At 46.0% G+C, this 27,604-nt stretch overlaps 2 protein-coding genes across 8 annotated transcripts in view; both read left to right on the top strand.

Moving 5' to 3' along the window:
• The first annotated feature begins 2,409 nt into the window (after window positions 1-2,409).
• On the top strand, window positions 2,410-11,619 carry LOC140284995 (uncharacterized). The gene is made up of 7 exons (XM_072379054.1): window positions 2,410-2,565; window positions 3,379-3,510; window positions 7,973-8,086; window positions 10,765-10,899; window positions 11,067-11,200; window positions 11,276-11,324; window positions 11,394-11,619. The coding sequence occupies exons 1-7, from the start codon at window positions 2,410-2,412 to the stop codon at window positions 11,541-11,543; spliced, it is 870 nt and encodes a 289-aa protein (XP_072235155.1). The 3' UTR covers window positions 11,544-11,619.
• Window positions 11,620-18,539: 6,920 nt separating this feature from the next.
• LOC140284937 (receptor-type tyrosine-protein phosphatase mu-like) overlaps window positions 18,540-27,604 on the top strand; it is a 195,647-nt gene continuing 186,582 nt past the window's right edge. For all 7 annotated transcript variants that reach the window (XM_072378984.1, XM_072378986.1, XM_072378987.1 and 4 more), the window contains exon 1: window positions 18,540-18,907. In XM_072378984.1, the coding sequence (XP_072235085.1) occupies window positions 18,820-18,907 (88 nt within the window). In that variant the 5' untranslated portion in view covers window positions 18,540-18,819. The remainder of the gene's footprint in view (window positions 18,908-27,604) is intronic.

Below are 27,604 nucleotides of genomic sequence, written 5' to 3'. Positions count from 1 at the left end.
ATGAAGGTTTGGTTTTGGGGTGGTGTGGGATGAAGGTTCGGTTCTGGGGTGGTGTGGGTTGAAGTTTCGGTTTTGGGGTGGTGTTGGATGAAGGTTTGGTTCTGGGGTGGTGTGGGATGAAGGTTTTGGGGTGGTGTGGGATGAAGGTTTGGTTTTGGGGTGGTGTGGGATGAAGGTTTGGTTTTGGGGTGGTGTGGGTTGAAGTTTCGGTTTTGGGGTGGTGTTGGATGAAGGTTTGGTTCTGGGGTGGTGTGGGATGAAGGTTTGGTTCTGGGGTGGTGTGGGATGAAGGTTTGGTTCTGGGGTGGTGTGGGATGAAGGTTTGGTTTTGGGGTGGTGTGGGATGAAGGTTTGGTTTTGGGGTGGTGTGGGATGAAGGTTTGGTTCTGGGGTGGTGTGGGATGAAGGTTTGGTTTTGGGGTGGTGTGGGATGAAGGTTCGGTTCTGGGGTGGTGTGGGATGAAGGTTTGGTTTTGGGATGGTGTGGGATGAAGGTTTGGTTCTGGGGTGGTGTGGGATGAAGGTTTGGTTTTGGGGTGGTGTGGGATGAAGGTTTGGTTCTGGGGTGGTGTGGGATGAAGGTTTGGTTTTGGGATGGTGTGGGATGAAGGTTTGGTTCTGGGGTGGTGTGGGATGAAGGTTTGGTTTTGGGGTGGTGTGGGATGAAGGTTTGGTTTTGGGGTGGTGTGGGATGAAGGTTTGGTTCTGGGGTGGTGTGGGATGAAGGTTTGGTTTTGGGGTGGTGTGGGATGAAGGTTTGGTTTTGGGGTGGTGTGGGTTGAAGTTTCGGTTTTGGGGTGGTGTTGGATGAAGGTTTGGTTCTGGGGTGGTGTTGGGTGAAGGTTTGGTTCTGGGGTGGTGTGGGTTGAAGTTTCGGTTTTGGGGTGGTGTTGGATGAAGGTTTGGTTCTGGGGTGGTGTGGGATGAAGGTTTGGTTTTGGGGTGGTGTGGGATGAAGGTTTGGTTTTGGGGTGGTGTGGGATGAAGGTTTGGTTCTGGGGTGGTGTGGGATGAAGGTTTGGTTTTGGGGTGGTGTGGGATGAAGGTTTGGTTCTGGGGTGGTGTGGGATGAAGGTTTGGTTCTGGGGTGGTGTGGGATGAAGGTTTGGTTCTGGGGTGGTGTGGGATGAAGGTTTGGTTTTGGGGTGGTGTGGGATGAAGGTTTGGTTCTGGGGTGGTGTGGGATGAAGGTTTGGTTTTGGGGTGGTGTGGGATGAAGGTTTGGTTCTGGGATGGTGTGGGATGAAGGTTTGGTTCTGGGGTGGTGTGGGATGAAGGTTTGGTTCTGGGGTGGTGTGGGATGAAGGTTTGGTTCTGGGGTGGTGTGGGATGAAGGTTTGGTTTTGGGGTGGTGTGGGATGAAGGTTTGGTTCTGGGGTGGTGTGGGATGAAGGTTTGGTTCTGGGGTGGTGTGGGATGAAGGTTTGGTTCTGGGGTGGTGTGGGATGAAGGTTTGGTTCTGGGGTGGTGTGGGATGAAGGTTTGGTTTTGGGGTGGTGTGGGATGAAGGTTTGGTTCTGGGATGGTGTGGGATGAAGGTTTGGTTCTGGGGTGGTGTGGGATGAAGGTTTGGTTTTGGGATGGTGTGGGATGAAGGTTTGGTTCTGGGATGGTGTGGGATGAAGGTTTGGTTCTGGGGTGGTGTGGGATGAAGGTTTGGTTTTGGGGTGGTGTGGGTTGAAGGTTTGGTTTTGGGGTGGTGTGGGTTGAAGGTTCGGTTCTGGGGTGGTGTGGGATGAAGGTTCGGTTTTGGGGTGGTGTGGGATGAAGGTTTGGTTTTGGGATGGTGTGGGTTGAAGGTTTGGTTCTGGGGTGGTGTGGGATGAAGGTTTGGTTTTGGGGTGGTGTGGGATGAAGGTCTGGTTCTGGGATGGTGTGGGATGAAGGTTCATCATTCATTGTCTGTTTTCACTGAACTCAGATGGAGGTGGGAGTTCAACTCATTTATGTATATCTATACTATAAAGATCTGATTCTATATGTTCAGATTCCATAATCTGACAACATAGCGGAGAATGTTTCAAATTAGATTCAGGAGCAAGTCTTCCATTATTTCAGATCAAATGTTGAATTAAAGTGTTTTTCCCTGCAGATTAAACCCTGCAGCAGGGAGCAAACCCAGCACCGCTGGAACTATCTGGACATGTGGACAGTGCTGTAATATCACCCGGCCAGTGGAACCATTCCTTCATGGTGAACACCCCCTGGATGATAAATCCATTCAGACATTAGCATCTGGACAGTCCGCTGTAACCGTAAGATAACATCTGGACAGGTGTGCACAGCACATTTGGCTCCAAGAGAATAACACAGCGTTAGGAGACACATCTGGGTGTTGGGATTCATCAGGACTGCATGAGGCCCTCACGGATGGTGGATTCAGACGTCTTGAAGTCGTGTTCCTGACGAATGGGAGGGGCGGTGTGTAGGGAGGGGGGGAAGGAGGAGAAGAAGAAGAGGAGCCTCGGGAGGGAGGACAGTCTGACGTCAGCCGACAGAATCAGGCGATTCACGGTCAAACAGTTTGGATACAACGTCCTGAGCCTGGCTCGCCGAGGACTGAAGGTACAGCAGCTGCTGCGTGATGGTGGTTAGGTTCGCTGTGAATGAGGGGTTCGATGTGAATGAGGGGTTCGCTGTGAATGAGGGGTTCGCTGTGAATGAGGGGTTCGCTGTGAATGAGGGGTTCGCTGTGAATGAGGGGTTCGCTGTGAATGAGGGGTTCGCTGTGAATGAGGGGTTCGCTGTGAATGAGGGGTTCTATGTGAATGAGGGGTTCGCTGTGAATGAGGGGTTCCCAGTGAACGGGGGGTTCGCTGTGAATGAGGGGTTTGATGTGAATGAGGGGTTCGCTGTGAATGAGGGGTTCGCTGTGAATGAGGGGTTCGCTGTGAATGAGGGGTCCCCGGTGAACGGGGGGTTCGCTGTGAATGAGGGGTTTGATGTGAATGAGGGGTTCGCTGTGAATGAGGGGTCCCCGGTGAACGGGGGGTTCGCTGTGAATGAGGGGTTTGATGTGAATGAGGGGTTCGCTGTGAATGAGGGGTTCGCTGTGAATGAGGGGTTCGCTGTGAATGAGGGGTTCCCAGTGAATGAGGGGTTCGATGTGAATGAGGGGTTCGCTGTGAATGAGGGGTTCCCAGTGAATGAGGGGTTCGATGTGAATGAGGGGTTCGCCATGAATGAGGGGTCCCCGGTGAATGAGGGGTCCCCGGTGAATGAGGGGTTCGCTGTGAATGAGGGGTTCGCTGTGAATGAGGGGTCCGCTGTGAATGAGGGGTCCCCGGTGAACAGGGGGAGCTTTCAGAATGTGTGCCAGTCTATCTCACTTCACCCGGAGCTTCTCTCGGTTTCTGCTGCTTCCTCTGTTTTCTGCAGGAGGTGCCGGATGAACTGTGGGAGCTGCTGGAGCTGCAGAAGCTGAATTTATCTCTGAACAGCTTGAAGGTCATTCCTCCTCAGCTGGCTTTGCTTTCTAACCTGGTGGTCCTCAACCTGTGGGGCAACCAGGTGAGCACACACTCTAAAAGAAATGACACTGGCTCAACTTTTTAAAAACAGCAACAATTTGCATTTATCTTTTTAAGTAATTCCAACTAAGCCATTGAGTATTTCCCATGAGACTTTTATAGCTGGACTAACTCAGTTTAGTACGACCAACAGGATTTATTTTGTTCTCTACAAGCTTAATTATGTTGAACCAACTCAACTTTTATATCAAAGTTTTAGTGTTAATAAGTGGTCAAAATATTAAGTTGCTATAACTCCTTTATTTTACTTTCCTTCTACTCAGAAAAGTACACATGCAAATTGTCATTTCAATTTTATTGAATACTTAAATCAGAATAAATTAGACATGTGAATTCCAGTTTTACTGTCAAAATGTATTTATTGTAACCAGCTTCATGCGTATGTCATGGTCCTGAAGTTCGGCTTCAGACACTGGAGCATCTGTATGTGAAAACATCACTTAAAGGATTGTTCCATTTCAATGAAAAGTCTGTCATATACTCACCCTTATGCTGCTGGAAGGTCGGGGAACTTTTTTTGAAGCTTCAGAGATTGAGAGGAAAACAGCTGGCAGCATTCTTCCACAAAAAAGATCTCAGTTGTGACCCAGAAAATGTTAAATTCCACAAAGTTACTTTGAAGACATTAGCTAGCTAGCTAGCTAGCTAAAAGCTGAGGAGAAAGCACGCTGCGGACATTTCAGTTTTAGTGTTGTGGAACTGGACTGAGCGCTGATAGTTACTGGCAGCTGCACATAAAATTAGTTAATCAAACCCCGACCTCCACTCCTCGCTGTCTCTGGCTGTCTGGCAGCATAAAATGGCCGCTGGTCACTTCTCTGCTTTCAAACATGCACACGTGATAGGAAGCTGCACTAACTTCATATTATAATACAATATTAAGTTTAATTAACTTAATACTTTTCCTTGTTAAGTGAGGGCAGAAATGCTTTTCCAAAACCAATTAATTTCTGAGTTAAGACATCTTTTTCCGGCTTCCGGTTCGCTCATGGAGTCAGACACACAGATAGCTCTCAGACACACTGCAGTTTACACCCAAACTAACTTAAAATTCAGTATTGCTTGATAAAAAGATAGATGAATTGGGGAAGAACACTTCGAAGCCAAAAAGCCGAAGAAAAAGGAGTCTACAAAACAGAAAAACATGATGCCAGCCAGAGAAAACAGCGGCAAAGGGCTCAGGCCGGCATGGCGCCGACAGACATAATTAAGGCGATAAACGACCTTAAAACTGACCTAAAAGGTGATAATAACACTCTGCGACAACAAATCACTCATCTTGGACAAGAAATCAACGGAAAACCAGATATTCTCGGGGCAGAAGTACGCTATCTATCGGACCGAGTGGAGGGAGCGGAGTCCAGGGTGGAGAGAGTTGGGCCCTGAGCTGCTGTCTGAAACAGTGAAATCCCTGCGACGTAAACTGGACTCACCTCCAGGTGCAATGACCTCCGCATCTTTGGAGTGGCAAAGAGAGAAGACTCGGTGCCGTAGTTTATCGAGGCGCTCATCCGGACCCAGCTGCCGGTACCGGACGGCATGGAGCCAACGCGCACACAGATCCGGCGCTCGGAGACCCGCTCCGGATAAAACGCAAAGAATCCAACGGGGTCAAAAAGGCTCTGAAAGTGAAGGTTCGATGCGCATCCACCGGGAGGCGGGAGCCCGACTTTACAACGGAGGAGGCGCGGAATCAGGGTGGAGCAGCCGGCGCAGGCCGAGGCGGAGACCGACAGGGGAGCGCGCCCCGGAGAGCTGCTCCAGTGGCGGCGGAAGGTAACGCGACGTCGCGAGGCAGAGGACGACGTCACCCGGAGAGCGCGGAATGAGCTTCAGAGTTTCCAGGGTACAGCTCAGAGATGATCCCCAGCGCAAGGGAGGTGAAATCTTCACAGGCTGGTAAGATCACTGCCACTGCGAGGCTGGAATACAGGCATGGAGCTGGACCGATATCAGGGTTTTACAGGCTTTACTGACAAAACATGTGACGACTTAATTTTCAAATGACTTATGTTGGGCTTTAGGACGGTAGGGTTAGTGTTTTCATATGGCCCAGCCATCCTGTGCATAGGGCCCAGCCATCCTGTGCATAGGGCCCAGCCATCCTGTGCATAGGGCCCAGCCATCCCGTGCATAGGGCCCAGCCATCCTGTGCATAGGGCCCAGCCATCCTGTGCATAGGGCCCAGCCATCCCGTGCATAGGGCCCAGCCATCCTGTGCATAGGGCCCAGCCATCCCGTGCATAGGGCCCAGCCATCCTGTGCATAGGGCCCAGCCATCCTGTGCATAGGGCCCAGCCATCCTGTGCATAGGGCCCAGCCATCCTGTGCATAGGGCCCAGCCATCCCGTGCATAGGGCCCAGCCATCCTGTGCATAGGGCCCAGCCATCCTGTGCATAGGGCCCAGCCATCCTGTGCATAGGGCCCAGCCATCCTGTGCATAGGGCCCAGCCATCCTGTGCATAGGGCCCAGCCATCCCGTGCATAGGGCCCAGCCATCCTGTGCATATGGCCCAGCCATCCCGTGCATAGGGCCCAGCCATCCTGTGCATAGGGCCCAGCCATCCTGTGCATAGGGCCCAGCCATCATGTGCATAGGGCCCAGCCATCATGTGCATAGGGCCCAGCCATCATGTGCATAGGGCCCAGCCATCCTGTGCATAGGGCCCAGCCATCCTGTGCATAGGGCCCAGCCATCCTGTGCATAGGGCCCAGCCATCCTGTGCATAGGGCCCAGCCATCCCGTGCATAGGGCCCAGCCATCCTGTGCATATGGCCCAGCCATCCCGTGCATAGGGCCCAGCCATCCTGTGCATAGGGCCCAGCCATCCTGTGCATAGGGCCCAGCCATCATGTGCATAGGGCCCAGCCATCATGTGCATAGGGCCCAGCCATCATGTGCATAGGGCCCAGCCATCCTGTGCATAGGGCCCAGCCATCCTGTGCATAGGGCCCAGCCATCCTGTGCATAGGGCCCAGCCATCCTGTGCATAGGGCCCAGCCATCCCGTGCATAGGGCCCAGCCATCCTGTGCATAGGGCCCAGCCATCCTGTGCATAGGGCCCAGCCATCCTGTGCATATGGCCCAGCCATCCCGTGCATAGGGCCCAGCCATCCTGTGCATAGGGCCCAGCCATCCTGTGCATAGGGCCCAGCCATCATGTGCATAGGGCCCAGCCATCATGTGCATAGGGCCCAGCCATCCTGTGCATAGGGCCCAGCCATCCTGTGCATAGGGCCCAGCCATCCTGTGCATAGGGCCCAGCCATCCTGTGCATAGGGCCCAGCCATCCTGTGCACAGGGCCCAGCCATCCTGTGCATAGGGCCCAGCCATCCTGTGCACAGGGCCCAGCCATCCTGTGCATAGGGCCCAGCCATCATGTGCATAGGGCCCAGCCATCATGTGCATAGGGCCCAGCCATCCTGTGCATAGGGCCCAGCCATCCTGTGCATAGGGCCCAGCCATCCTGTGCATAGGGCCCAGCCATCCTGTGCATAGGGCCCAGCCATCCTGTGCATAGGGCCCAGCCATCCCGTGCATAGGGCCCAGCCATCCTGTGCATAGGGCCCAGCCATCCTGTGCATAGGGCCCAGCCATCCTGTGCATAGGGCCCAGCCATCCTGTGCATAGGGCCCAGCCATCCCGTGCATAGGGCCCAGCCATCCTGTGCATAGGGCCCAGCCATCCTGTGCACAGGGCCCAGCCATCCTGTGCATAGGGCCCAGCCATCCTGTGCATAGGGCCTACCTCAGTTATAGGATCTATCCTCCACCCAAGAATTCATGAGACCAGCTACTTTATTCTGTCTCAGTTTCCCTGCTTAGTTTCCTCTGCTCAGTCATCAGCCTCCTCTGTTTTTAAGCTCCATGTTCCTCTCAGTCTTCGTCAGATCCTCGCTGTTGTCACCACACCGTTTGTTTTCTGTTTCCTGGTTATCTTCTGGTTCTTTTGGTCATTTATTTCTTTGATATCCAGCCTGGCTGCAGCTTTTCTTTGCTGAAAGTCTCCAGTTCACCATCCTTCGTCTTTATTTGGGTCCTCATCAGCCTCTAATATCCATCACTCCCCAACAGGATTTACACAGGGGCAAGTTTTATTCTGGGTGGCAAGAACCCACCCTTCCCCCAGCAGCTGCTGCTCCTCCTGGAAATAAAGTAATCCTGTAATCCACCAGGATCCAGTTTCTGTTCTATCCTTCACCTTCAGTTGAGCTGGACTCAGAAACGGCATCAGCAGCGCCCTCTTGAGGCTCATTTCTTTTATTTTACTGCAGATCTCTGTTAACATCACTTCTACACTTTGATTTTTCCACAGTTTCCTGCGTTTTTCTGCTTCTTCTTTTCTTCCGATTGTTCAGTCATTTCTCATGCTGCAAACTGACGCTTTAGTTCTGGATGAAGCACATTAACTCTGAGGGAGACTCTGTTTGTTGTGTGCAGCTGAGCAGCCTGCCGCCAGAGATCGGGCAGCTGAGGAGGCTCCGGGTGTTATTTGCCTACAGAAACAGACTGACTGAAGTTCCTGAGGAGTTGGGAGCCTGTACACAGCTGGAGGTACTGAGGAGAGAACTCCGACTCCTTCAGCTTCAGATGGTCTGATTGTTCCTGTTTTATATGTACAGAGTTTTGTTTTACCAGTTAAATATGGGTGAGCGAGGAGGGTGATCTCTACGAAATAGCAGCATCATTTAAAGTTTCCTTAAAAACATCTCCATACATTTAGAGTCCTTTCAGTGTCAAAACCTCCAGAAATGAAATCCTTTGGAACACATTACTTTAGTAACCAATGGATGAAACACTGTATTTAGAGACATTTGTTCTGGTTAAAACTTTATTGTCGGACTCGCTGGATCCATAAAACGGACAGAAATCCACTGACCTTCAAATAAATTGTATTTGGTCCTGGTCATCTTATGTTAATATAACATAATCTTGTCTGCACAATATTCAAATGTTAGCATTTCTGTTAGCAGAGTCTTTAAAATATCACTATTTATTAATACTTTATTTTACTAAACTTTTAGCCTTTAAAGTTCTGATCAGGCTGAGGCTTTACCTTAATGAGAGCTCAGCAAGGAACAGACAGATGTAACTCAGACAGATGTTAAAGCAGGATGGAAAAAAAGAGTTCAAAATAAAAAAATCCATCTTCTACACTGACGCCTGTGTGGCTGTTAGCATGTTAGCTACGTCAGCTGATACCACTAAAACATAATGAACCTGATGCAAGGTGCAGACTGGAGACAGATTAAAAAATAACTGAAGGTTTTATTTAAAAACTGGAACCAAAAGCACAGCCAGGCTGGATAAATAGAAACTAAACTCATGAGAAAAACAAAAGACCAAACAAAGCAGAAGATAAGCAGTTCACAGACGGTAAGGAACTAATTGTGCGACGACAACAGCGAGGAAAAAAAACCCATGGAGCTTAAATAGTGATGAGGCAGATTAACCAGAGGTGTGTAGGAGAGCTGAGGAAACCCAACCAGGGAAACTGGAACAACTACTGGGAAAGATTTGAACAGAAATTAAACTGAGACCAGGACTTAAAGATAAACAGAACTGAGGCAGAACCAGACTGAGACGACATCAGATAAATATAAAACTAAAGCTAGAACAACAACTTTGCAGATCATAAAAGAGAGACTAGAAACAAAAAGGCTCATCAAGAACAGACTGAGAATAAATCCTGATTCAGAACCAAAACTCCGAAATACTGAGAAAACAAACAGGAAAAAAAGAATCAAAGAAAACTGAAGAAATTAAACTCAGTCAGAAAATAAAACAGAAAAACAACCAAATAAAACAAAAGATAAAGCAGAAAAACAACTAAATAAAACAGAAAAAACAAGAAAATAAAAGATGAAACAAGAAAAATAACAAAATAAAACAGTAAAACATCAAAATAAAACAAAAGATAAAGCAGAAAAAATACAAAATAAAACAGAAAAACATCAAAATAAAACAAAAGATAAAGCAGAAAAAATACAAAATAAAACAGTAAAACATCAAAATAAAACAAAAGATAAAGCAGAAAAAATACAAAATAAAACAGTAAAACATCAAAATAAAACAAAAGATAAAGCAGAAAAATACAAAATAAAACAGAAAAACAACAAAATAAAACAGAAAAAACAAGAAAATAAAAGATGAAACAAGAAAAATAACAAAATAAAACAGTAAAACATCAAAATAAATCAAAAGATAAAGCAGAAAAAATACAAAATAAAACAGAAAAACATCAAAATAAAACAAAAGATAAAGCAGAAAAAATACAAAATAAAACAGAAAAACATCAAAATAAAACAAAAGATAAAGCAGAAAAAATACAAAATAAAACAGTAAAACATCAAAATAAAACAAAAGATAAAGCAGAAAAAATACAAAATAAAACAGTAAAACATCAAAATAAAACAAAAGATAAAGCAGAAAAAATACAAAATAAAACAGTAAAACATCAAAATAAAACAAAAGATAAAGCAGAAAAATACAAAATAAAACAGAAAAACAACTAAATAAAACAGAAAAAAACCCATTTAGTTTTAAGGTGTGAATAAGAGAAAGCAATTATTGCTAAAGTGAACTATCTGTGAGGTGATAAAGGAAAGAGAGGTTAACATTGTTCTATGCCTGCAGCCTATCTCTGTCCCCTCTGGCAGAGCCGGACTGGTTGGTTCCTTCTATGTAGCTTATTGTTAGCTTCTTATAAAGCTGTTATATCTTTATTTGTAAGTCGCTTTGGATAAAAGCATCTGATAAATACAGAAACATAACATAAACATAAATTTAGACCAGTTTTAGCTTGAGCAGTTTAGCCCTTATTGTTAAATTAATATATCACACAATCAGCCATAAAAATGTAAGATGCTCAACTGAAATCAGTAAATCAATGCTAATATCCTGGAAAAGCACCAACTGGGAATCCAGCACAGACAGAATCCACCCCGGGATCGGCAGCATGCCACCGGGGGGCAGTTTAGTGAAATCCTGGTGAAAACTGGGTTACATGTTTAATCAACATCTTAAACGAGGCCTTTTATAAAACTTTTAGCCTGGATGCATATGAACCAAGGAAATTTCTTTAAGACAACTTTTCAACCAAAAAACTGTCAGCAGGGTGTTTTGTGACAGTTTCAGCTACAAAAGGTTTGATCCAGTATTTACTGTCACTAATTGATCCTTCATGCTCAGAAAGATCAGAGTTCAATACCTCCACCTGTCCTCTGCTTAAGGTGCTGAGTTTGGCCAACAACCAGCTGTCCTCGTTGCCTGCCTCCCTCTCCAATCTAACCGGGCTGAGGAAGCTCAACCTCAGTCACAACCTCATTGCTCATGTCCCCGGCTGCGTCTATAGCATGAAGGCTCTGGTACGTTCTCACTGGCCGTTAAATGAAGAACTGCTACTCATCGCACTGGAACACCTCCTTGGGTTCCCAATACAACAGCTGTCAATAAACAGAGTCACACGAACATCTAAACAACCAGCTAAATATTTCACCTAACTGACAGTCGGGTGCCTCCTTGGTCTCTGCAGGTGTTCTTAGATCTGGCCTGTAACCGTCTGGAAAACCTGGCAGAAAACATCCAGGCTCTGGTGGAACTGAAGATCCTCATCATGGAGGGGAACAGCCTCCACTCTCTGCCCAGGGCCCTCTGCTTCCTCACCAGGTAACTCCACCTCACCAGTTAACACCATCTCCTTATGTGACCATTACAGATTTGTTTTGAATCGTTCTCCTTCAGGTTGGAACTGTTAAATCTGGACTTTAATGACATCAAAGACGTTCCTCAGGTAAGAACTTACCTGATGATGATGATGACAGTGGTGATGGTCATGATGAAAGTGATGTTATGTGTTCAGGAGCTACACCTGTTGTCTCGTCTGGAGAAGCTGGCCTTCCATCCTCTGGATAAAGGACTTCACATTGTCCACAACCCGCTGCTGAAGCCCACCAAGGAGGTGCTTGAGGGGGGGCTGAGTTCCCTGTTTAACTACCTTAGAGCTAGCTAGAGCTTGGGGTGGGGCCCATTGATTTCCTGGGAGCTGGAGGTGGGGCCTGTTGGTTACCTGGGAGCTGGGTGTAGGGCCTGTTGGTTACCTGGGAGCTGGGTGTAGGGCCTGTTGGTTACCTGGGAGCTGGGGGTGGGGCCTGTTGGTTACCTGGGAGCTGGGTGTAGGGCCTGTAGGTTACCTGAGAGCTGGGTGTAGGGCCTGTTAATTACCTGGGAGCTGGGTGTAGGGCCTGTTGATTACCTGGGAGCTGGGGGTGGGGCCTGTTGGTTACCTGGGAGCTGGGTGTAGGGCCTGTTGGTTACCTGGGAGCTGGGTGTAGGGCCTGTTGATTACCTGGGAGCTGGGGGTGGGGCCTGTTGGTTACCTGGGAGCTGGGTGTAGGGCCTGTTGATTACCTGGGAGCTGGGGGTGGGGCCTGTTGGTTACCTGGGAGCTGGGTGTAGGGCCTGTTGGTTACCTGGGAGCTGGGGGTGGGGCCTGTTGGTTACCTGGGAGTTGGGTGTAGGGCCTGTTGGTTACCTGGGAGCTGGGGGTGGGGCCTGTTGGTTACCTGGGAGCTGGGTGTAGGGCCTGTTGGTTACCTGGGAGCTGGGGGTGGGGCCTGTTGGTTACCTGGGAGCTGGGTGTAGGGCCTGTTGGTTACCTGGGAGCTGGAGGTGGGGCCTGTTGGTTACCTGGGAGTTGGGTGTAGGGCCTGTTGGTTACCTGGGAGCTGGGGGTGGGGCCTGTTGGTTACCTGGGAGCTGGGTGTAGGGCCTGTTGGTTACCTGGGAGCTGGGGGTGGGGCCCATTGATTTCCTGGGAGCTGGAGGTGGGGCCTGTTGGTTACCTGGGAGCTGGGGGTGGGGCCTGTTGGTTACCTGGGAGCTGGGTGTAGGGCCTGTTGGTTACCTGGGAGCTGGGGGTGGGGCCTGTTGGTTACCTGGGAGCTGGGTGTAGGGCCTGTTGGTTACCTGGGAGCTGGGGGTGGGGCCTGTTGGTTACCTGGGAGCTGGAGGTGGGGCCTGTTGGTTACCTGGGAGCTGGGGGTGGGGCCTGTTGGTTACCTGGGAGTTGGGGGTGGGGCCTGTTGGTTACCTGGGAGCTGGGTGTAGGGCCTGTTGGTTACCTGGGAGCTGGGTGTAGGGCCTGTTGGTTACCTGGGAGCTGGGGGTGGGGCCTGTTGGTTACCTGGGAGCTGGGTGTAGGGCCTGTTGGTCACCTGTTAGCTGGGTGTAGGGCCTGTTGGTTACCTGGGAGCTGGGTGTAGGGCCTGTTGGTTACCTGAGAGCTGGGTGTAGGGCCTGTTGGTTACCTGGGAGCTGGGGGTGGGGCCTGTTAGTTACCTGGGAGCTGGGTGTAGGGCCTGTTGGTTACCTGGGAGCTGGGTGTAGGGCCTGTTGATTACCTGGGAGCTGGGTGTAGGGCCTGTTGATTACCTGGGAGCTGGGGGTGGGGCCTGTTGGTTACCTAGGAGCTGGGTGTAGGGCCTGTTGGTTACCTGGGAGCTGGGTGTAGGGCCGGTTGGTTAGCTGGGAGCTGGGGGTGGGGCCTGTTGGTTAGCTGGGAGCTGGGTGTAGGGCCTGATGGTTACCTGGTAGCTGGGTGTAGGGCCTGTTGGTTTCCTGGGAGCTGGGTGTAGGGCCTGTTGGTTACCTGGGAGCTGGGTGTAGGGCCTGTTGGTTACCTGGGAGCTGGGGGTGGGGCATTTTAGCTTCTTACGTAAGGAAAGGGTTTACAATTTCCCTGTTTAGATGAGGAGGCAGGGCTTACACTAGCTTCAAAGTTGTAGAAGTTTATGTTGATGATGATGTCAGTGTATTAATGTTATATTTCACTGTGTGAGTCTAAATAAATTCTCCTGGACATAACTGAAGGCTCTGCCTCCCATTCTACTTTTAGAAACTCTGGGTCTTTCTTTCCTTTTCTGTCCTCTGATGTCACAATAATTTGAAGTCTCCCGTGGGCCCAGTGTATACCATAACCCTAACCCTCTATCTGTCAGAGAGACACGGATAACTCCATGGTCTGATGTGATAGGCATCATCTCATCTGTAATACTCTCAGAACCAAGGATGACATTTGGACCCTGGAGATATGGGAGTCCATGTTTTAGGTGTTTTTATGGACAGTTCTCTGAGATGGTAGGATCATGTTGACAACCTGTGGTGTAAAATGGCTCAAAGATTGCATTTTATTTGGAGTGAGCACAGAGATCATGACTTCCTTTCATCACGAAGAGCTGCAGGCCTCATCAGATATGGACAGGTTGTCTGGTTTGACTTTATGATCCAGTAACGTCCTGTACCCTCAGATGGTCTTCATCCTCTGACTGCTGATTAGGTGCCGTAGGAGGATCAGTATGAAGTGTCTGGTAGTGATGTTTTGACCAATCATGGTATCCAGTCAAACTGCTCCCCCAATAACTGCAACACTACCCCTCTGACTGCTAATAACGTAGCTCATGACAGGATTCATGTTTACTTGTGGTTGGTCCCAAATGCAGGATCAGGCGAGTCAGGAGGTAGATGAGAAATGGTTTGAGCTAAACAGCAGGCGCTGCAGAGGCAGGAACAGCTAAACTATTTACAGAAAGTACCATTACAAACTAAAGAAGAAAGAACTCCAACCAGAGGGGTGTTCCACAAACGTAGCTAAAGAAAGCCAGGCTGTATCGGGAAAGCCTCGCTTAGACTAGCATCATCTCCCAATTAAGCCTCAAGTCGTTCCATCAAGACATTTCAGACATTTAAGACAAAGCCTGGCTATGTGCGAGAGCCCGAGGAACGTAGGAAGCCCTGATGAGTGGATGGTGGAAAAAAGGAGATAAGAGAAGACAAGAGCTTTAAATTTCTCGGCAGCTGAACAAAGAATGGTGATGGAGCTGTTGATGAGTTTAAAAGTGTCATTCTTTGGTCGCATTTCTCTCCTCTATCTTCCCTGCTTCTCTTCACTTCTTGTCCTGTCTTGTCTCAAACTTCGGTGCCTCTCTCAGCATTGCTCTCAAGATTAAAATCATGGAATTGGTCAACTGGTCTCTCTACACAATTGACAGAATTTCCTTGACGAGAAGCTCGGGTTCAGGGGAACCCGTCTGCCCTGATGGAGCGTTCGCCGCTGGCTACCTGAGGGACTCCTGGGAGAAGTGGAGGGTCGTGTGCCTGGCGATTCTATCAGTTGAGGACATTGAGGATCTTTACATATTCTGAACCATGATAACGGGCTTTCTGCTGATTGGATTAGGCATTGTTCTGGTGTATCGGAAAATTTGGAAGTCGGAGACAGCGGTCCGTGGCCTCAAGCTGTCCGGCGTGTTTGAATCGGTGGGCGGAGCTGTTGGCGCTCAGACTGAGGTCATTAACTGTAATATGGAAACATCTTGGAGAAGCTGGTGGCTTTGCAAAGGCAAATGGATCGTTTCTGTGAGCAGAATGGACAAAAAGAGTGAGTCGTGTCCATTGAAATACGACTACTCCCCAACCTGCTGTGGTACCACGCTGACATCCTGTGAACTGAGCCACTGGTTGGAGCCAGATGTAGAACTCTCTGGGTTTACCCCCATCCCAAGTTGTTTTTGCGTTTTTATGTGTGAAGCGAGCAAATGTTTGCTTATGTTTTTGAGTTCTATGTTGGATGGTGAGCTAATGTTTGCTGTTCTTGATGTTTCTGAGGTTTTTTCCCCGCCTCACATTGTATTCCCCAGGGAGTATAGTCTGGAGGCTGTGTTTCCCCCCCCCTCTTCCCCCCCGTTGCAGCTCTTTAATTGTGCACATGCCTGGAAGCTGCCTGTTGCAAAAATAATTCCCCCCTCAGGGGATTAATAAAGTATTTCTGATTCTGATCACCAGAAAAGGTAATTAGCGGTGATCAATACAGCGAGGAAGACGGCCGCAAACAATTGCCAACAGACTAAATGCGTAAGTTATTCAAGTTTCATACCGTTGTTGCATGTTTATTTCACTGTTCTCACGTATTCATGCTCTCCTCTTTGTGTTTATTTTTTCACATAAAGATGTACTGCACAGATATACTGGGCCTGCTCAGTTTATTAATAATTATTCATTAATTATTAATTATTAATTAACATCATACTTTGTGACTAAGTGAAGAATTAATATGTGTGTGACCCACATATTAATTCTTCACTGTTACAGCTCAACAGCAGCAATCTCAGCCAAGAGCGAACCTGGCAGCAGGTGAAAGTAAAGTAAAGAACACATTTCAGAGAAGCCTTTGAAGAAATGTGTTTGTCCAAAAATATGTTGCACTGTAGCTACCAAAAAAAAAGACCTCTGCCACTGGTGGGGGTCCTGCACCCGAAGATCTCCCACCAGCAGAGGAACTTCCTCTAACCAGCATTCGAGGGCAGCCTCTGGTGGAAGGAACAGAGGGAGGGACCTGTATGTAGAAGGTATTGATCACTCTCCCTCAAAGTGTCTCTCAGTTATAATGATGGTGTGCCTACATCTGTCAGTGGTGGGAGACACCATCTTTTTTATCTTTTTTGACCATCTAACCCCTCTAACAGGTGGAACTTTCTTTCGGGAGTCTGTCACAGCCAGGCGCACATTCTTTGAGACACAGCTAAGCTAAGCTTGAACGTTAGCCCAGGAGCAGGCTAGTTCAGCAGCATTAGTTACCATGGTTACTCAGCGGGCACTCAAATAAGCCACGTTGGTGGAATGGAACTCTCTCTGAAATGAGCCAGACTTATCAAGGTAAGCAAGGCTTTGAACATTGCTGGGGGGGACTGTGTGTCGGGCTTGGAGGGCAGTTTTGGGGGCTTGCAGGTGGCGTGGGGCGGGGTCACTTAGGGGCCCTGGGGTGGTGGCCGCTGGCTCTGGGCCGGGGGACCGGGTCGCCCTCTGGGTGCACAGTAGCTCCCTGAATACGGTCGCCGCAGGCCCCGAGCCTGGTGGACATCAGGCCCTCCTGCCCTGTGGTAGGTCCCAGGAAACGGCGATGTCTATTGCAGCCAGTCTCCGGCTGCCCTCTCCGGGGGAACTGCTCTCCCCCGGTCTCTATCCCATTTCCCTCTCCCTTCTGGCTCCTGTACACAGCACACACTCACTCATGTAGGCTAATTACACCTCAGACATTACTACTTATCAGACACTCACACATTAGGTCTTGGGGGGTGGTTGCACTGAGTGGTTTCTGGTGGGCGGGGCTCTTTGGGTATGTAGGCTGCCCAGAGGGCCGCGCTCCCAGTTCTACAAGTTTGGCTGCCCCTCAATTTTAAATCGCTCACTATTAGAAAATATTGAAGAGCCAGAGGGGCGAGTGGAGGGGTCTTCTTCCCACACCCCTGCTTCCTGGTTGCTGCTCGGGGTGGGAGGGGCCGGGAGGATGAGTGGATTGTGGATTGTGGCCCTGTACACTTTTACACTCATAACTACAACAACACACCTGCACCAGCTGTGATCCAGCCTGTCACTGGCTGATGCTGAGTAAGTGTTGAAGGTCAACATCACTGCTCTACACTAAAACAGAAAAGAAGGAATAAAACTCAAAGAAAAGGAAACAGGAACAGAGAACAGAGACTAACCAGAGCTGAGACTAAGAAACATGAAGCAGGAACATCACACAGGAGGAAAGATATTTTTAGTTTGTAACAAATCTGATCAAAACTGACTAAAACAACGTGTTTCAATAACTTTAAGAATGATAATAGGGTTAGAGGTTATATATAATAATGTAGTCCCACTGTGTGTCCTGCAGGGGGCAACACAGACTCAGAAAAGCCCTGAATGAGGACCTTTGCTGTGTTTACTCTTCTTCATCACTGGACCTCATTTAAACTGTTTTCAGTCAGTGAAGAGAAACATCTGCAAACATCTGTATTCAGACTGGCCCTCTGTCACGCGCACAGAACGCGCCGGTAGAGATATTACAACATAAAACCACCCGAGATTAAACTCCGAGAGGAGGAAACTGCAGCTGCTGAAACACGCTGCTGCTGATGAGCGCGCTCAGCCGGCAGGTGGCACCATGTACGCGCGAGAGGAGCGGACCCATGACGTACCGATGAACCGAGTGTGACTCCGATTAACAGATCCGCTCTGAACCAGAACTGAGACCAGAACATCTCTCACGTGCGGTGAAATATTCAATTATTATCAGCAAGAAACAATAAAAAGCGGAAAATAGAAACAGAAACATTAGATTAGGATGAAATGACTCAAAATAACTGGAGGTACTGTCCATCTGAGGAAAAACTAAAAGTTATACTAAACAAACTGAAGCAAATATTAAATGATTGAATCAGAGGATGTAAAGGTGATCAGTTTCAGAAAACTACAGAAGTATGACAAATACATTACACATTATTTTACACAAATACAACGAGTTAAAGTAAGAAATATCATAAAAATACACAAATATAACGAGTTAAAATGAGAAATATCATAAAAATACACAAATATAACGAGTTAAAATGAGAAATATCATAAAAATACACAAATATAACGAGTTAAAATGAGAAATATCATAAAAATACACAAATATAACGAGTTAAAGTAGGAAATATCATAAAAATACACAAATATAACGAGTTAAAATGAGAAATATCATGAAAATACACAAATATAACGAGTTAAAGTAGGAAATATCATAAAAATACACAAATATAACGAGTTAAAATGAGAAATATCATAAAAATACACAAATATAACGAGTTAAAGTAGGAAATATCATAAAAATACACAAATATAACGAGTTAAAATGAGAAATATCAGAAATATGTACAAATTTGATGAGTTAAAGTAAGAATTATCAGAAAAATACACAAATATGATTTCAAATAGAAAATATCGGGAAAATACATCAACATGATGAGTTAAAATAAATGTAATAAAGTAAAAGACTTCGGGAACAACAGGTTTAAAACAAGAACAAAGTGGGGATAATAAACGGAGCAGAAGAAGAAGAAGAAGGTGGAGACTGAAGGAAAAACCTTCCACACGCCCCCCCCACCCGTTTCCCCGGGTGTCTCTCGCCCCCTGTGACGTCACCAGCTGCTCGGTGAACGGACTCAGTGTCTCGCGCTCCCTCAAACCGGAGCCTCAAAGCTTCAACTCTGTCCGCGAGCTCCTGGTCTACCTGTCCGCGCTCACACCTGGCCGCCTGCGTGGGTCCGTGACCGTGAGACGTGTGTGTGCGCGCGTGCGCGTGTGTCCGCAGGCCCGAAGGAAACTACATCAGAAGAAGAAGAAGAGGAGGAGGAGGAGGAAGAAGTGGGTCGGAGTTTGCTGAGGAGTTTCCCCCGCGCTCCGGAGGGTCCGTCGCTGTGAACATGGAGCGGGCTGGAAGTTTCCTGCTGACCGCGGCGCTCCTGCTGCTTTCACGGGCACCGATGGGCGCGCGCGCAGACACCTTTAAAGGTAAGCGGACCGAGTGGGTTTGGGGGGGTTCTGGAGAGCTTTTCCGAGGAGAAGGGCAGCGGTGTGAACATGGGAGTTACTGTGTGTTGGCATCCAAGTTTCCAGCTGGAAAATCTCCTCCTCTTTTCTTCCTGCTGTGTCAGATCTCAGAGCTGCGCTGGGCTTAGACCAGCAGAACCGTCCGTTACAGAACCAGAACCGTCCGTTACAGAACCCGAAAACCACAAACAAGTGATCCAGGAGCGGCCGAACAGCTGCGTTTTGCATCAGTTTGTCTTCTAGAATCACAACCAGAACCAGGAGCTGTTCTCCCCCCTCGACTAGAGAAGAAAACAGAACCCAACAGAGTAAAACAGAACAGAACCCAACAGACTAAAACAGAACCGAAGCGAATAAAACAGAACCGAACACAATAAAACAGAACCGAACCGAAGAAAACAGAACAAAACTGTACAGAATAAAGCAGAATTAAATAAAAGAGAACAGAACAGAAGAAAACAGAATTAAATCAAGCAGAACCGAACAGAAGAAAACAGAACAGAACCGAACCGAATGTTTATGTTTATTTAGCAGACGCTTTACAATTAAATATATAACAGCTAAATAAAAGCTAACAATAAGCTACAGAGAAGGAACCAACGAGTCCGACTCTGTCAGAGGGGACAGAGTAGAGATAGGAATAAAATCAAACAGAACCGAACAGAATCAAACAGAACCGAACAGAATCAAACAGAACCGAACAGAATAAAACAGAATAAAATCAAACAGAACCGAACAGAATCAAACAGAACCGAACAGAATCAAACAGAACCGAACAGAATAAAACAGAACAGAATAAAATAAAACAGAACCGAACAGAACAGAATAAAACAGAACCGAACAGAATAAAACAGAACAGAATAAAACAGAACCGAACAGAATAAAACAGAACCGAACCTAACAGAATAAAACAGAACCTAACAGAATAAAACAGAACCGAACCTAACAGAATAACGGAGCCACAGATGCAGCAGAAGGAACCGGATGAAACATGTAGAACTGGGTTATCGGTACTGATGGCGCTGATGTGACGCTGCTTCATCAGAAGGATCTGAAACCCTCGGTACATAAATCAGACTGGACCCAACAGTTCACTGAATGGACCATCCTCAGTGGACCCATCAGAACTCTGACTCATTTCACTGTGAAGCACTGAAGCGCAGAAGCTGCCTGCTGAAAATACTGATGATGTGTGAGGAATGCAGCTGCTGCAGAAGCTGGACTGGACTCAGACCTGAGACCAAGCAGGAGTTCTGCTGCAGGAGAACCGGGCCAGCAGAACACAGCAGAGGTTCTGCACTGAGGAGAAGACCTGTGTGTTTCTCTGAGATGGAGGTGATGAAGATGAGTTCCATGGCCGGGGGTTGGTGCATTTAAAGACTTGGTTCCACTGCTGGGTCCATAAATCTGTTAGAACACGTTTATAAAGGTGATGCTCGGGTTCTGCTGGGTCCATAAATCTGTTAGAACACGTTTATAAAGGTGATGCTCAGGTTCTGCTGGGTCTATAAATCTGTTAGAACACGTTTATAAAGGTGATGCTCGGGTTCTGCTGGGTCCATAAATCTGTTAGAACACGTTTATAAAGGTGATGCTCGGGTTCTGCTGGGTCTATAAATCTGTTAGAACACGTTTATAAAGGTGATGCTCGGGTTCTGTTGGGTCTATAAATCTGTTAGAACACGTTTATAAAGGTGATGTTCGGGTTCTGCTGGGTCTATAAATCTGTTAGAACACGTTTATAAAGGTGATGCTGAGGTTCTGTTGGGTCTATAAATCTGTTAGAACACGTTTATAAAGGTGATGCTGAGGTTCTGCTGGGTCTATAAATCTGTTAGAACACGTTTATAAAGGTGATGCTCGGGTTCTGCTGGGTCTATAAATCTGTTAGAACACGTTTATAAAGGTGATGCTCGGGTTCTGCTGGGTCTATAAATCTGTTAGAACACGTTTATAAAGGTGATGCTCGGGTTCTGTTGGGTCTATAAATCTGTTAGAACACGTTTATAAAGGTGATGCTCGGGTTCTGTTGGGTCTATAAATCTGTTAGAACACGTTTATAAAGGTGATGCTCGGGTTCTGTTGGGTCTATAAATCTGTTAGAACACGTTTATAAAGGTGATGCTCGGGTTCTGCTGGGTCTATAAATCTGTTAGAACACGTTTATAAAGGTGATGCTCGGGTTCTGCTGGGTCTATAAATCTGTTAGAACACGTTTATAAAGGTGATGCTCGGGTTCTGTTGGGTCTATAAATCTGTTAGAACACGTTTATAAAGGTGATTCTCGGGTTCTGCTGGGTCTATAAATCTGTTAGAACACGTTTATAAAGGTGATTCTCGGGTTCTGCTGGGTCTATAAATCTGTTAGAACACGTTTATAAAGGTGATGCTCGGGTTCTGCTGGGTCCATAAATCTGTTAGAACACGTTTATAAAGGTGATGCTCGGGTTCTGTTGGGTCTATAAATCTGTTAAAACACGTTTATAAAGGTGATGCTCAGGTTCTGTTGGGTCCATAAATCTGTTAGAACACGTTTATAAAGGTGATGCTCAGGTTCTTTTGGGTCTATAAATCTGTTAGAACACGTTTATAAAGGTGATGCTCGGGTTCTGCTGGGTCCATAAATCTGTTAGAACACGTTTATAAAGGTGATGCTTGGGTTCTGTTGGGTCTATAAATCTGTTAAAACACGTTTATAAAGGTGATGCTCAGGTTCTGTTGGGTCCATAAATCTGTTAGAACACGTTTATAAAGGTGATGCTCGGGTTCTGCTGGGTCTATAAATCTGTTAGAACACGTTTATAAAGGCGATGCTCGGGTTCTGCTGGGTCTATAAATCTGTTAGAACACGTTTATAAAGGTGATGCTCGGGTTCTGCTGGGTCTATAAATCTGTTAGAACACGTTTATAAAGGTGATGCTCGGGTTCTGCTGGGTCTATAAATCTGTTAGAACACGTTTATAAAGGTGATGCTCGGGTTCTGTTGGGTCCATAAATCTGTTAGAACACGTTTATAAAGGTGATGCTCGGGTTCTGCTGGGTCTATAAATCTGTTAGAACACGTTTATAAAGGTGATGCTCGGGTTCTGTTGGGTCTATAAATCTGTTAGAACACGTTTATAAAGGTGATTCTCGGGTTCTGCTGGGTCTATAAATCTGTTAGAACACGTTTATAAAGGTGATGCTCGGGTTCTGCTGGGTCTATAATTCTGTTAGAACACGTTTATAAAGGTGATGCTCGGGTTCTGCTGGGTCTATAAATCTGTTAGAACACGTTTATAAAGGTGATGCTCGGGTTCTGTTGGGTCTATAAATCTGTTAGAACACGTTTATAAAGGTGATTCTCAGGTTCTGCTGGGTCTATAAATCTGTTAGAACACGTTTATAAAGGTGATGCTCGGGTTCTGCTGGGTCTATAAATCTGTTAGAACACGTTTATAAAGGTGATGCTCGGGTTCTGTTGGGTCTATAAATCTGTTAGAACACGTTTATAAAGGTGATTCTCGGGTTCTGCTGGGTCTATAAATCTGTTAGAACACGTTTATAAAGGTGATGCTCGGGTTCTGCTGGGTCTATAATTCTGTTAGAACACGTTTATAAAGGCGATGCTCAGGTTCTGCTGGGTCTATAAATCTGTTAGAACACGTTTGTAAAGGTGATGCTCGGGTTCTGCTGGGTCTATAAATCTGTTAGAACACGTTTATAAAGGTGATGCTCAGGTTCTGCTGGGTCTATAAATCTGTTAGAACACGTTCATAAAGGTGATGCTCGGGTTCTGCTGGGTCTATAAATCTGTTAGAACACGTTTATAAAGGTGATGCTCGGGTTCTGCTGGGTCTATAAATCTGTTAGAACACGTTTATAAAGGCGATGCTCAGGTTCTTTTGGGTCCATAAATCTGTTAGAACACGTCTATAAAGGTGATGCTGAGGTTCTGCTGGGTCTATAAATCTGTTAGAACACGTTTATAAAGGTGATGCTCGGGTTCTGCTGGGTCTATAAATCTGTTAGAACACGTTTATAAAGGTGATGCTCGGGTTCTGCTGGGTCTATAAATCTGTTAGAACACGTTTATAAAGGTGATGCTCGGGTTCTGCTGGGTCCATAAATCTGTTAGAACACGTTTATAAAGGTGATGCTCGGGTTCTGCTGGGTCCATAAATCTGTTAGAACACGTTTATAAAGGTGATACTCAGGTTCTGCTGGGTCCATAAATCTGTTAGAACACGTTTATAAAGGTGATGCTCGGGTTCTGCTGGGTCTATAAATCTGTTAGAACACGTTTATAAAGGTGATACTCGGGTTCTGCTGGGTCCATAAATCTGTTAGAACACGTTTATAAAGGTGATACTCAGGTTCTGCTGGGTCCATAAATCTGTTAGAACACGTTTATAAAGGTGATGCTTGGGTTCTGTTGGGTCTATAAATCTGTTAGAACACGTTTATAAAGGTGATGCTCGGGTTCTGCTGGGTCTATAAATCTGTTAGAACACGTTTATAAAGGTGATGCTCGGGTTCTGCTGGGTCTATAAATCTGTTAGAACACGTTTATAAAGGTGATGCTCGGGTTCTGCTGGGTCTATAAATCTGTTAGAACACGTTTATAAAGGTGATGCTCGGGTTCTGCTGGGTCTATAAATCTGTTAGAACACGTTTATAAAGGTGATGCTTGGGTTCTGCTGGGTCTATAAATCTGTTAGAACACGTTTATAAAGGTGATGCTCAGGTTCTGCTGGGTCCATAAATCTGTTAGAACACGTTTATAAAGGTGATGCTCGGGTTCTGCTGGGTCTATAAATCTGTTAGAACACGTTTATAAAGGTGATGCCCGGGTTCTGTTGGGTCCATAGATCTGTTAGAACACGTTTATAAAGGTGATGCTCAGGTTCTGCTGGGTCTATAAATCTGTTAGAACACGTTTATAAAGGTGATGCTTGGGTTCTGTTGGGTCTATAAATCTGTTAGAACACGTTTATAAAGGTGATGCTTGGGTTCTGCTGGGTCTATAAATCTGTTAGAACACGTTTATAAAGGTGATGCTCGGGTTCTGCTGGGTCTATGAATCTGTTAGAACACGTTTATAAAGGTGATGCTCAGGTTCTGCTGGGTCTATAAATCTGTTAGAACACGTTTATAAAGGTGATGCTTGGGTTCTGCTGGGTCTATAAATCTGTTAGAACACGTTTATAAAGGTGATGCTCGGGTTCTGCTGGGTCTATAAATCTGTTAGAACACGTTTATAAAGGTGATGCTCGGGTTCTGCTGGGTCTATAAATCTGTTAGAACACGTTTATAAAGGTGATGCTCGGGTTCTGTTGGGTCTATAAATCTGTTAGAACACGTTTATAAAGGTGATGCTCAGGTTCTTTTGGGTCCATAAATCTGTTAGAACACGTTTATAAAGGTGATGCTCGGGTTCTGCTGGGTCTATAAATCTGTTAGAACACGTTTATAAAGGTGATGCTCGGGTTCTGCTGGGTCTATAAATCTGTTAGAACACGTTTATAAAGGTGATGCTCGGGTTCTGTTGGGTCTATAAATCTGTTAGAACACGTTTATAAAGGTGATGCTCAGGTTCTTTTGGATCTATGAATCTGTTAGAACACGTTTATAAAGGTGATGCTCGGGTTCTGCTGGGTCTATAAATCTGTTAGAACACGTTTATAAAGGTGATGCTCGGGTTCTGCTGGGTCTATAAATCTGTTAGAACACGTTTATAAAGGTGATGCTCGGGTTCTGCTGGGTCTATAAATCTGTTAGAACACGTTTATAAAGGTGATGCTCGGGTTCTGCTGGGTCCATAAATCTGTTAGAACACGTTTATAAAGGTGATGCTCAGGTTCTGCTGGGTCCATAAATCTGTTAGAACACGTTTATAAAGGTGATGCTCGGGTTCTGTTGGGTCCATAGATCTGTTAGAACACGTTTATAAAGGTGATGCTCGGGTTCTGCTGGGTCTATAAATCTGTTAGAACACGTTTATAAAGGTGATGCTCGGGTTCTGTTGGGTCCATAAATCTGTTAGAACACGTTTATAAAGGTGATGCTCAGGTTCTGCTGGGTCCATAAATCTGTTAGAACACGTTTATAAAGGTGATGCTCGGGTTCTGTTGGGTCCATAGATCTGTTAGAACACGTTTATAAAGGTGATGCTCGGGTTCTGCTGGGTCTATAAATCTGTTAGAACACGTTTATAAAGGTGATGCTGAGGTTCTGCTGGGTCCATAAATCTGTTAGAACACGTTTATAAAGGTGATGCTCGGGTTCTGCTGGGTCTATAAATCTGTTAGAACACGTTTATAAAGGTGATGCTCGGGTTCTGTTGGGTCTATAAATCTGTTAGAACACGTTTATAAAGGTGATGCTCGGGTTCTGCTGGGTCTATAAATCTGTTAGAACACGTTTATAAAGGTGATGCTCGGGTTCTGCTGGGTCTATAAATCTGTTAGAACACGTTTATAAAGGTGATGCTCAGGTTCTGCTGGGTCTATAAATCTGTTAGAACACGTTTATAAAGGTGATACTCAGGTTCTGTTGGGTCTATAAATCTGTTAGAACACGTTTATAAAGGTGATACTCAGGTTCTGCTGGGTCCATAAATCTGTTAGAACACGTTTATAAAGGAGATGCTCGGGTTCTGCTGGGTCTATAAATCTGTTAGAACACGTTTATAAAGGTGATGCTCGGGTTCTGCTGGGTCTATAAATCTGTTAGAACACGTTTATAAAGGTGATGCTCGGGTTCTGCTGGGTCTATAAATCTGTTAGAACACGTTTATAAAGGGGATGCTCAGGTTCTGCTGGGTCTATAGATCTGTTAGAACACGTTTATAAAGGTGATGCTCGGGTTCTGTTGGGTCTATAAATCTGTTAGAACACGTTTATAAAGGTGATGCTCAGGTTCTGCTGGGTCTATAAATCTGTTAGAACACATTTATAAAGGTGATGCTCAGGTTCTGCTGGGTCTATAAATCTGTTAGAACACGTTTATAAAGGTGATGCTCGGGTTCTGCTGGGTCTATAAATCTGTTAGAACACGTTTATAAAGGTGATGCTCGGGTTCTGTTGGGTCTATAGATCTGTTAGAACACGTTTATAAAGGTGATGCTCGGGTTCTGTTGGGTCTATAAATCTGTTAGAACACGTTTATAAAGGTGATGCTCGGGTTCTGCTGGGTCTATAAATCTGTTAGAACACGTTTATAAAGGTGATGCTCGGGTTCTGCTGGGTCTATAAATCTGTTAGAACACGTTTATAAAGGTGATGCTCGGGTTCTGTTGGGTCTATAGATCTGTTAGAACACGTTTATAAAGGTGATGCTCGGGTTCTGTTGGGTCTATAAATCTGTTAGAACACGTTTATAAAGGTGATGCTCAGGTTCTGTTGGGTCTATAAATCTGTTAGAACACGTTTATAAAGGTGATGCTCGGGTTCTGTTGGATCTATAAATCTGTTAGAACACGTTTATAAAGGTGATGCTCAGGTTCTGTTGGGTCTATAAATCTGTTAGAACACGTTTATAAAGGTGATGCTCGGGTTCTGTTGGGTCTATAAATCTGTTAGAACACGTTTATAAAGGTGATGCTCAGGTTCTGTTGGGTCTATAAATCTGTTAGAACACGTTTATAAAGGTGATGCTCGGGTTCTGTTGGGTCTATAAATCTGTTAGAACACGTTTATAAAGGTGATGCTCAGGTTCTGTTGGGTCTATAAATCTGTTAGAACACGTTTATAAAGGTGATGCTCGGGTTCTGCTGGGTCTATAAATCTGTTAGAACACGTTTATAAAGGTGATGCTCAGGTTCTGCTGGGTCCATAAATCTGTTAGAACACGTTTATAAAGGTGATGCTCGGGTTCTGCTGGGTCTATAAATCTGTTAGAACACGTTTATAAAGGTGATGCTCGGGTTCTGCTGGGTCCATAAATCTGTTAGAACACGTTTATAAAGGTGATGCTGAGGTTCTGCTGGGTCTATAAATCTGTTAGAACACGTTTATAAAGGTGATGCTCGGGTTCTGTTGGGTCTATAAATCTGTTAGAACACGTTTATAAAGGTGATGCTCAGGTTCTGCTGGGTCTATAGATCTGTTAGAACACGTTTATAAAGGTGATGCTTGGGTTCTGCTGGGTCTATAAATCTGTTAGAACACGTTTATAAAGGTGATGCTCGGGTTCTGCTGGGTCTATGAATCTGTTAGAACACGTTTATAAAGGTGATGCTTGGGTTCTGCTGGGTCTATAAATCTGTTAGAACACGTTTATAAAGGTGATGCTTGGGTTCTGCTGGGTCCATAAATCTGTTAGAACACGTTTATAAAGGTGATGCTCGGGTTCTGTTGGATCTATAAATCTGTTAGAACACGTTTATAAAGGTTATGCTCGGGTTCTGTTGGGTCTATAAATCTGTTAGAACACGTTTATAAAGGTGATGCTCAGGTTCTGCTGGGTCTATAAATCTGTTAGAACACGTTTATAAAGGTGATGCTCGGGTTCTGTTGGGTCTATAAATCTGTTAGAACACGTTTATAAAGGTGATGCTCAGGTTCTGCTGGGTCTATAAATCTGTTAGAACACGTTTATAAAGGTGATGCTCGGGTTCTGCTGGGTCTATAAATCTGTTAGAACACGTTTATAAAGGTGATGCTCGGGTTCTGCTGG

Source organism: Leuresthes tenuis, unplaced genomic scaffold, assembly GCF_036924035.1.
Source record: "Leuresthes tenuis unplaced genomic scaffold, fLeuTen1.0.hap1 SCAF_24, whole genome shotgun sequence".
Taxonomy (NCBI): domain Eukaryota; kingdom Metazoa; phylum Chordata; class Actinopteri; order Atheriniformes; family Atherinopsidae; genus Leuresthes; species Leuresthes tenuis.
This window is presented reverse-complemented; position numbering and strand designations above follow the sequence as displayed.